General features: G+C 40.3%; 1 protein-coding gene across 4 annotated transcripts in view; it reads right to left on the bottom strand.

Annotated features, from left to right (window-relative positions):
- LOC111869858 (dipeptidyl peptidase 9) overlaps nucleotides 1-5,397 on the bottom strand; it is a 26,163-nt gene extending 20,766 nt beyond the window's left edge. For 2 of the 4 annotated variants that reach the window (XM_023861691.2, XM_023861694.2), the window contains exons 1-4: nucleotides 5,354-5,397; nucleotides 4,793-4,856; nucleotides 4,341-4,667; nucleotides 1,767-1,914 (exon numbers count right to left, since the gene is read on the bottom strand). In XM_023861691.2, coding sequence (XP_023717459.1) covers nucleotides 1,767-1,914; nucleotides 4,341-4,651 — 459 coding nt within the window. In that variant the 5' untranslated portion in view covers nucleotides 4,652-4,667; nucleotides 4,793-4,856; nucleotides 5,354-5,397. The other 2 variants (XM_023861692.2, XM_023861693.2) reach the window with 2 other exon arrangements.
- Between the last annotated feature and the right edge of the window lie 6,243 nt (nucleotides 5,398-11,640).

Below are 11,640 nucleotides of genomic sequence, written 5' to 3'. Positions count from 1 at the left end.
TTCCACTCAATGTATCTTCTTATGTAACCTAGAGTCGGACATACAGAAAACACATCACTGTCCGTATTGTTGTAGGCATTGCCTAGCAACAGCTGTTTACTCGTCGTTGCTAAGCAATGAAGCTTGTGTTGTCACACCTGCTTGAATGTGGGCAGTTCCCACATTGTGAACCTTTTAACATTTTACTTAAAAGATTATTATACACATTTTGACATGACAAAATATGAAAGTTAGTCGTTAACAGAGGAATCTCTTATATATTTTGCTGATTCTTAGTTAGCAAGATAACTCTGACTTGTATTCAGGAAGTGCTTGGTTCGAATCTCAGCCAAGACAATAACCTGACAAAGGTTTTTCATGTTTTTTCTCAGTTTCTCAAGGTATGTCAAGACAGTGCCTTAAATTAGGCCACAACTGCTTTCCTCTATATCCTCTCCAATTCATTAACAACTATCATCTGGTCATTTGACACTATACAGTCTGAGTTACTAACAGCATCATTCAATAAACTACAAACTACAATTACAGTGCTTTTGATTCTTGTGTTGCATAGCTGAAGACATTATTTATTACTGTGTATCTGTATATTACAAAACTTACACCATGGAGCTCACTTTTTGAGAAGCTGTCACTAAAGCAGTCAAGAGATTTCTTGCCTTTTATAGAAAAAAAGGTTCAATTTCATGTATATATGAGCCTGCCACTGTTCTCTATCTTGAGTCCAGGGTACACCAATTCATTGTGAGTTAAGTGGATGAAGTACGTTCAGAAAGACAATATATGTTTAAAGCGTTCTACGTGACTGTATATATTTAGTAAAACCTGGACACCAAGCAGCGACTAAATTTCACACAAAAGTACAAAAAACTTCCAAGGAGATTCAATATTACATCTACAAGGAATCTTCACCTACTTACAACCAAATAAAGTTTTGGAACAAGCACTTAAAATCAGGGAGAAAGTCAAGAGCTGACACACAGATCTGAGCACTCAACTCACACTACTGATAAGGGCATTTGTGACAAAGTGAAAGGCTGTCACATCAAAGTCTCAGTTTCAAGTCATGAACTAGGAACAGTTTCTTTCATGAAAGACTACTTGTATGTAATTTCACTTTCATTTGGCACCTAGAATTAATGTAACTCAACACTGATTTGAATGCTGCAGTCTGCTTTTACCGGTTCTCACGGTCTCTTCGCTTGCGGATTTCTTATATTTTTCCTTCTACCACCGTGAGAGCCTCAAATCTTACAAAATTCTGGAGGTTTATGAACACTATGTGATGCTTGTGTAGAGCACTAACTGGCATAGCTCAGTTGGTTTGCTGCTGGCTTCTCACTGCAGCAGCCCAGGTTTGATCACAGGTCAGGTCATCTGAGATTTATGGTGGACAATACGGCACTGGGGCAGGTTTTCTCCGAGTACTTCAGTTTCCTGTGCCAAGTCTCATTCTGCCAAATGCTCCATATTCATTGAATCATTCTATCACTGACACTCACTGACACTATAAAGACTTGATACCGACACTGACATTAAACAACATACTGAAAAAATGGCAACAAAACAAAGGTTTACCACTGAGATTCATAAATGAAACAGGGACAACATACAAGTGCAAAAGATACTCAAAATGAAACAAATTCTAGATCTAGAAATGCGATGAAATGACTGTCATTCAGAGGAAACTTACTGAACTACCTCCATACCTTACCCAATACTAACAAATTGCTCTATAAATATTTCTTTAATTCTGTCAGACTTCTCACCACAAATCCAGTGTCAAGACACTGGAACAAACTGCCAGCTGCTGGAAAGACAAGTTTTCCTGACTCTTGGTGGAGTTCATATGAAGTGATTCCCCATGTTGCTAACCTCCTACGCTCCGAAAGTAGCTGCTCTTCACGTGAGAAGGTGCTGTCAGGAATACAAATGAACAAATCTGATTAACAGCAAAAAAATTATGGTAAAGCGTCAGAACATTAATTTTCCATTACATGTTTCATTGCATATGGCAAGGTAGTAAAGAATTACAAATAAATAATTATACAATTTAGTGAACCATTTATGTAGATAATTTCTATTAGTATGGATTCAAAATACATTAAATTTTTCCAACACAAGCTTGAAGTTTCACATCACTCCATTTGCAGTTATTAATGTATAATAGAATGTTCATACAGAACTCGGTGGCACACTTATGATCTACACCTCTGCAAAATGTTGCATGCCCAACTGCAATGAATCATTAGTTACTGCTATCAAACCAAAGGCTAGAGGATGATTCAGCAAAACTACTGTCATTGTTTCACATGTTACAAAAAATCAACAGATATTATATATTTTCACAAAATGTCAGGAATCAGTTCTGGTGCCCTAGAACTGACAGCAGAATGGGTCCTACCAAACAACTTCACAGGGATACCACAATGGTATTATTAATAAGAAGAAATATGGAAAAGTGATGTGGCCTCTTGCAACATGACGTTGTTAACAAGTTTCATGAAGATCCTTGTATATGTTTAACAGTTAATTGGCAGTGATGGTGACAGGCGGATATACAGAATGGCCAGAAACAAATGACAGTTTTTGAAATGAAATAACTTTACAAAGCAAAGTGGAAAAATTTATTAACACAGGCAGATACATTTCCATTTCCATCGAGCATTTCTTTTAAGTATTAATGTTTGAATACAACACGTTCAAGGTGATTTTCTTGTTGTTAAACACATTCCTGCAGTTGAGACAGCATGGGTGCCATAACATGTTCTAGGATTTCACTAGGCACTATGTGAATGCACTCCCAAATTTGCTGTCTCAAGTCAACAAAATCGGCAGGACGTGTCTCCTGCATCTTGCTTTTGATGTAGCCCCAAATAAAGTTATATGATGTTAAAAGCTCAATTGAAAGGGCATGCCAGTTGATGTCCCCGAAACAAGAAATGTGTGTGCCTGGAGACACCTCCAAGAATTACCACAGAAATTTGTGCTGAGTGAGAGGTTGCTCCATCTTGTTGAAACCACAGTGAATTAAACTGATGGCGATTTAACTCATTTCACAGGAATGTTTCCAGCATCGACTGTTACAGTTTGTCCCTGCTTTCCCTCAGAGAAATATGGACCAATAATGCCACCAGAAGAAACTGTACACCACACTGTCACTTTTGACTTACATAGAGGGTGTTGGTTAAGTTCATGCAGGTTGTCTGAAGCCCAAAACCGACAATTCTGTTTATTCATAGAACCTGACATGTGGAAGTGGACCTCATCTGACATCAGTAACAAGTTCACAATGTTGCGATTGTTCAGGCCTAAGGATTGATTGCGAAACTGAAGTTGGTTCACTGTGTCCTCCTGTTCACTGTAAATCTTTGTGCAGAATTCACCCAATGCTACTGTTTTTCAAACCTAGTGTGACGGCTTGCTGACGAGCTGACCTACAGGGACTTTGCAATGTGGCTTCTCTTACTTTCTCCGCATCATCAGGTCTACACATTGAATGTGGACATCCTTGAGGTTTACTGTCTTTCACTAATCCTTTCTGATACCATTTTGATACCCATGATGGCAGAGTATTGCAGCCAAGCGCTTCCTATGCTCGAAACTGAAGTCAGAAACCAAGCTGTGTAGCTGTAATAGACTCTGCTCTGATACACAGTCCCACAGCCACAATGAGGTGTTGAACAGACCACTGCTCCATCTCAAGTAAACACTAAAGAGCAATCTACACAATGGGTGTTAGTAAGAAAGAACTGTGAAGAAGGAAAGTTGGGAATTACATCTAAAAAAACCATCAGGTATTTCTGTTGCAGCCTGTACAGACACATACAAGACGATGACAACATAAATCAATCATATTTATTTTTTCCATACTGTTGTTGACATACTGTAGGCAAGAATAACACAAAATCCTATCCTTTTTCAGAGAATGTTTGTAATTTTTCTTCCAGATCTGATCTACTTCTACTAGTAAGGAAGCACTGTAGGATTTATCATCAAACCTCCACCATCTGCCAAAGCATCACAGTAAAAATGACAGGCCACCAAATATGTCCATCCTGAAAGGATGCATTATTTTTTGCTTGTTTAAAAAGATACTATATTGACTGCACAAACTATGTAATGTCTAACAGGAATCCTGTGAGAGATATACTGGAAATAGTATGTCTATTTGGAATAAAGAAAATCGCAGAAAACAAAATTAGAATATAAAGTTTTTCATGGGATCTCCCAAATACAAAGCAGGAATCAGTTTGAAATGCTGGTCTCTTGTCAAATGACACACAGATCCATAAAATACAAGATACTGTTATTTGATTAAATAGTCTGTACACTACACATACCTGCTCACACTTGAGAGACTCTGGAAGTTTGCTTCTATAACAGGTACCCACTGTAAGCGATGTGATCCTGTGTGATGGGCACCATTCATTACATCTGCATAAAGTAATGTCATTTCCCACCCATTTGCTGGTGTGCTTAAAAAATAAATGCGTGTCCTTCCATCAGGTAATGTCCGGAATGACACAGAACCTGGCACCATTGTTGATAAACCAGATAACTGCCGACGTAAATCACAAACCACATTCCTCAGTTCAGACCATGACAGCTTTTCACCATTATTACTGCTTCGAGGCTCCTCATGGCCTTCCATCTTCCACGACTCCAGCCTCAATAATAGAACATAATTCTTTAATTCAGTAAATCTTATAAAGCAAATGTACCACATATATGTTCATAACTTTAAAGTTACTGCTCACAACACCACCCAGACTATAATTCTTAGATATATTACCTGCCAAGACTTTTAGAAGTCCTTTCACCACAACTTTCTTTTGGAACAGGGCCGCATAGCAGGTCTATAACATTACAAGCACAACTGCTCCATAATAATAATAATAATAATAATAATAATAATAATAACCATTTCTTACAATAATTAGTTTATTCTTAAGTTTATTTACTGGGTCCAATAACCCAATTGTAAATGAGATAGTGTCAATATAATTCAATACATAAATAATGCACACTTAGTTATTTCACGTACCAATTTATAAATTACTTATCACTACTGTAATCATTATGCTTAATAATTTTCCATATACGTATCATTTCTAATGAAATATGTATGCAAAATTTGACAAATATAGCAGCAGCTGATGCCAAACCATACTTTCCACAACAACGAACTACAGGGCAAACATAACGCAAAATAATTCTAACAATCTTGTCATCCAATTCTGATCATATAAATAAAAGCGGATACATTTTTAATTTTCACCTGATATTTTGCGAAATAAAATGACTTGGGATCACAGATTGCCCCAACTTTTCATTTATTTATTTATTTTTTTACCTCACGTCCATGTTCATTGCCCTCTATCAGTAGACGTTGAAAACAGGCGCATAAGACGATCAAACAGCGTTTCCACCGCCTTCAAAGCATTATATATGTAATTTGCTTGCAAAGAAGACCTTGAATTTCGGATATTTAGTCTACCATGTATTAACAGCAAAATGTTTTGTTTCAATTGTTCAGGACGGGCGACTTTCTACGGCATAGCAAGCTTAAAGATTATTTGGATAATACGAGGTTTATCGGAAAGTTCCCGTACTAGGTAAGAAAATAAATGCTGGCTTAAGTTACTCAATTTTGGCTGCCATCTCCTTCAAAATAGTCTCCTTGGGAACATATACAGCGATCCCATCGGTTTCTCGACGCTTCAAAAGCACCGTGGAGGTCATTTCTTTAATGCTGTCGAGTACCGCTTGCGATTCATTCATTCATTCATTCATTCTTTTATTAATCCTGTAGATCATGATACAATGATATAGGACAAGCCTTTCAGCTAATATACATGATTAAATTACAATAATCTTAATACTAAAAAATTGTATAAGATATACAAAATTTTATACGTTATATACTATATACGTCTGCTTATACCAGTAGCCAATATTCGAGAATTCATCGTTCAAATAGTCCTCCGTTAAGTAATAGCACCTCTGAATAAGTAACTTCTTCAATTCCCTTGTGAACTGATTTTTGTTTTCTATTTCTTTTATGTTGTTAGGCAATTTGTTGTAAAAGATACAGCCAGCTACTGAAGGATTACTATTATAAAGTTCTAAGTTGTGCCCATATATATGATAGTGTTTATTATTTCTTGTCCTTTTTCTTTTGGATGTCAGACACTGTTTCAAAACGTCGTTCTTTCAATTTCATTTTCAATTTGGGAACAAAGCGAAATCACAGGGGGCTGAGTCCGGTGAGTAGGGAGGATGGGGAAGGATAACCATGTTGCTGTTAGTTACAAACTCTGTGGTTTTTTGGTACGTGTGGGCGGGCGCGTTGTCAACGTTGGAGGAGCCAGTTGTGGTTGCGACAAGTGCCGGTCTTTTTCGTCTCACATTTTCTTTCAAGCGTTTCAAAACGTCACAGTAAGTCAGAGTTGACCTAGTGTTAAGAGGAACAAATTCACGGTGTACAACCCCCTTCACGTCGAAAAAAAAAAACGATGAGCATGCTCTTTGTTGAACTCCGGATCTTTCGCTCCTTTTTTTGCTCTTGATGATCCTAGACATAAAAGTTAGGCCCTCTATATGTATAATATAAACTCCGTCGTAATGTAACACTTTATTGTAGTTCTTGTCCCCTTCTTTCATACTAGAAGTTTCGGCCGCAACCGGCCATCATCAGGCATATTTCACTTCACGTAGCTGTCACACTGCACTCAATATTAACATTTAAACTCCAGATTTCCAATCGTTCATTGCTCTGTCTTCAATCGGCACCCGATATTCCAGAACTTCCCTTGTCGATTTTGCCAATATGTTCAAATCTTTATTAATATTCAGGCATCGATTGATTTAAAATTTTAAATTCTCAATTTAGCTTTAATATTTAAAATTTAAATTTAGATTTAAAATCAAAATCAGAGAGATACCTTTTCTACGCTTATATGTGCTACAGCGGCTACCTCTTGCTTTCAGCACAACTCGCCTGTTATTTTGTGCAGGTTCTATGTGTGCGTGCCACTGCTTTTCTTTAATACGTTTGCTCAACCTCGGCGTACCATTTCGTCCAGATCGGCTCTGGGGCTCGCACAGCTTCCTATGAAATGTGAATCCGGGGGTAAAACGGCTGGACGTGAAGCTGACCATTCACTTCCAACTACAGCCGAGGTCAAGAAAGCTTGGGTCTATACATTCACTCCCTCATGCGTCTACATGGCGTAGTGCTTAATTGATTAAGCACAGGGACAAATTTACTTTGCATTACTTTTGCTTTACCTTACAGTCCGAGGAGCCGGAGTAGCGTAGTCGGTATAGCGAGTGGCTATGGGTTTGACGACAGAGGGGATGGAGTTCGAGTACCTATAGAGTCAAGAATTTTCACTTCTCCAAATCTTCCAGACCGGCTCTGGGTTCAACCCAAGCTCCTATCGAAGGTGTACCGAGGGCTCTTTCCCCGGGGGTAAAGCGGCCGGGACGTGAAGCTGACCGCTCACCTGCACCTAGTGCCGAGGTCAAGAAAATAAGGATCTATACATCCACTCCCCAATATGCCTTCATTGCGTAGTGCTTAAATTCGTTGAACACAGGGACAACTTTACCTTTCTTACCTTACAGTCCAGCTGTCTTAAGCCGCTTAGTCAAACTGAATTTTCAGTACCAGTCCTAGGGATGTCGGAAGACCCAGGAAAAGGCTGAGAGATAAAAAATGCCATGAGGTTTAGAGGAACCGGTCTTAAGTAACACTTGTTTATGTTCGCGAAAAAGAAAAAGTCCAAATAGGAGTGGTTTCGTTATGTGGCGAAATACTTATAGGTACTTCCTCGTGTAAGGTCAGTTAGGAGAAGAAATAAACTAACAATCCTATTGGGGTTGCGAGAGATATTTAAAGATATTTAATAACGATAACATGAATCAACATGGTTTCATAGACAAACTGGCATATGCAGCAGACATTGTATCTTACATGAGAAGACAGAAGAAACGTCACAACAACGAACGAGGGAGTAATATTGTGCTGATACGTGTATGAAACGACGGATGATTTTATAACTTGCGAAGGCGTGCCGCACCATAGCTCAAGCGGTTAGTTGCTGGCTTCCCACCGCGGCGGCCCGGGTTCGATCCCGGGGTCTGGTAAAGTGGGATTTGTGGTGGACAAAGTGGCGCTGGGGCAGGTTTTCTCCGAGTACTTCGGTTTCCCCTGTCAATCTTCATTCCACTAACTGCTCCACAATCACCCTCACCTATCATCTGGGGCTGGTACAATAGGCCAGAAGTGGCCGCAGTACAAGGGACTTAATCCCACCCCACTAGCAAAAAGAACTTGGCAAGGCAGCTTGTGGATAGCTATCCACATCTTCATGTTAGTCTACTATTTTTGACCTTTTTTATATCAATGGCTCTCTCCGAAAATTACGGGTGATTGAGCTTCGTATTCGCGAGGTTTCGAATTCTGATCTCTGCCTTCAAATAGGTTGTCTTGACTCAGGTTTCTAGTGGTCTTCTCCAGTCCCTCAAGACGTCCAATATAGTACCCCAAATTAAGGTATGGCGGCTTTCTTGCAGAATTTCTCTCATTCGTTGTTCACCAATCATTCTACAGCGTATTCAATGATCGAGGAAAGCTGGCAGCAGCGTGGATCGGACACAGCATTTCTCACAGGTTGCTGCTGTAACTGCCGAAAGGGGAATATAATCGGAGTTACTGGTCTCAACATCTAATGAACTATAGACAAATAAAATAATACAACAACGAAACGATTACATTCCTATGAACCTTCAAGCTAATTTTGTCAATGGATTTGCAATGACAAATAATTTTGATACAGAAACTAATAAAGGTAAAGCTATCCCTCTAACAGACCTTGGAGGCCCATAAAGTTGTGGGACATCTAGGCTCCCACATTTTTTAGATAATTGACTCATATTTGGCGGTGAGATTGCCAACCATACGCACCTACCGTCCTTCCCCCACACAGGAAGATTCCTGGTACTCATTTCTGTTAGAGACTGAGTCGACCCCAAGGCCGTAGTGCGGCTGGAAGGATTAGGTCGATTGGAAAATCCACTGACATCATCGGGAATTGAACCAGCGATCTTCCGGCTTTTAGCACAGTGCCTCAAGGATTCCTCTTCATCACAATATTGGTACGCCATCAGGAAGGTACAAATATGTTGCATAAGCAGTAGCGGACAGCTGACAGAGGGTGATACATCATTCTGTGACTGGATTGCTCGGAAACAAATAATATGTTACGAAATATTCATAGGGACAAATGACAGGCAGTGCAGTAGTGCAGAGAGTGGGAGTCGATGGCGATCGGCCCCTCTGCTCATATGACAACTTTGACGCTGCCTTACCTGGTATTGCCGCTGCTGAAGCTGCCAGGTCGTAGCTGGTTTCGGCTTGATCCGGCTCCACCGCTTCTTCCTTCAGTTGAGATTATTAGTGCTTGGATTTACAGATTTGATCCGAGAATATGGGCGCCAGGAAACAGCTAGAGACTGTTTACGATTCATAGTAAGTGGGGAAGGAATGAGCATGTGAAAACTGACGGTGGGTTTGACTAGCTAGTGGAGATGAGTCTCTCTTCAGGTCGGATATGGGCCAGGCTCGGACAAGTGAAGGTGACGCACCTCTAATCAACACAATTCACTGTACCACCACAACACTTTATTGGTGTTCTTCTTAGGGACACTCGGCTGCGTAACTTCTCACAAACTGCTTTAGTTTCAGCTTACAGCAGCTGGTGTTACACAAAAATGCACTCGATCAGCTCGCCAAATTAGTTGGTGCCGCGCTCTTGTTGATTAAGCTAAATCTCAATATGAGTCGTTATGAGAGCAAATTTTTGTACTTCTTAGAATTATCGTTTAGCGCGAGTGATGCGGGGTTGGCCTCCGCCAAGTTCAAAAGTTGATAGACGACTAAAAATATTAGACTGAACTCTCTGCCGAACCAGAGTTCCTAACTGAGTTGTATCTGCCTATTTTCCTCTCCCCCTAATTTCCCTAGGCTGATTCAAATAAGGGGAGTTGGCTTAATTTTGGTTCCGGTCGATGACAGACTATTTTTAAGGGAATTTCTTCCTAAAAGACAAAACGGCGAAATTGACAGCGATGCAACTTATGAGGGGTGCTGCCCTATGTGGAGGTAAAGGCCTTGCGATGGGCTGATCCCCCTTCCAAGGAGTCATACCGATTGTGTAAAAGATCAGGAAACTGAGAAAGCGGGTAAGGTCCAACAAAGGGCTGTAGAACCATAGATAGACAGATAGACAGATAGATAGATAGACAAATAGATAGATAGATAGATAGATAGATAGATAGAGAGATAGATAGATAGATAGATAGATAGATAGATAGAGAGATAGATAGATAGATAGATAGATAGATAGATAGAGAGATAGATAGATAGATAGATAGATAGATAGATAGAGAGATAGATAGATAGATAGATAGATAGATAGATAGAGAGATAGATAGATAGATAGATAGATAGATAGATAGATAGACACTTCACGCGTCAAGATTTCCTGAGTACAGAGATATGCTAAGTAAGTCTTGCCATGTTTTTGTTAGTCATGCCTTTGTTAAGAATTCAGGCTCTGTAGTTTTTTTAAATTCGCTTAGTGGGGGGTGGAGTCCAACTGGGTCCACTCGGCACGGCGGTCACTCATTGGCCTATTGTAGCCTGCTCCGGGTGATTATGATGATGGAGAATTTGGTGGAAAGAAGACTGGCAGGGGAAACCGAAGTACTTGGAGAAAACCCGCCCTAGCGTCACTTTGTCCACCACAAATCTCACTTGACCATACCCGGGATCGAACCCGGGCCGCTATATTTTTATATTTTTATAATTGTTTTGAAAGAATTTGCTGCCTCCAACTTCACATTTTAAGAGTACCATGAAGATACGGCTTGAATATGGAAGTAGCAGGTTTCTCCCAAAGTTCTGTAACGATAAATCAGACTACAAGGCGTCATATCCCAGATGTCTGTGTGCATAATCTACAGTACATTCACCGCCATAACATCTTTACTTGTCACGTTTGGCTGATTTGACTTTGTACAATTTTTTTTTATTGTTAGTGGGGTGGGACTAAGTCCCTTGTACTGCGGCCACTTCTGGCCTATTGTACCAGCCCCAGATGATAGGTGAGGGTGATTGTGGAGCAATTGTTGGAATGAAGATTGGCAGGGGAAACCGAAGTACTCGGAGAAAACCTGCCCCAGCGCCACTTTGTCCACCACAAATCCCACTTTACCAGACCCGGGTTCGACCCCAGGCCGCCGCGGTGGGAAGCCAGCGACTAAGCGCTTGAGCTATGGCGCGGCCCTTGTACAATGTTAGGTGCGCGGATGTGCCATTCTCGGCTGCAAAGTTGAAGGCTGCTGTAATATTTCCTGACCGAAACGAACTGGAATCTGGTCCTAGGCGAATGAGAAAGCGGTGTGTACTTGTTCTCTTCTTCTATAAATCCGATTTTTACTTGAGAGTTTCCTCGTTTCTGTAGTTGGAGGAAATGGGATTCAGTAGCGCGGAAAATGATGCTACATCTTTGACGTCATCACGGACTTGCATGACGTCCGAGACAGGTTCTGTATATATTGTAGTTAGCATGA

This window comes from Cryptotermes secundus, unplaced genomic scaffold, assembly GCF_002891405.2.
Source record: "Cryptotermes secundus unplaced genomic scaffold, Csec_1.0 scaffold286, whole genome shotgun sequence".
NCBI classification, from domain to species: domain Eukaryota; kingdom Metazoa; phylum Arthropoda; class Insecta; order Blattodea; family Kalotermitidae; genus Cryptotermes; species Cryptotermes secundus.
Note: the sequence above shows the minus strand (reverse complement) of the source record. Positions and strands in the feature narration are given on the sequence as shown.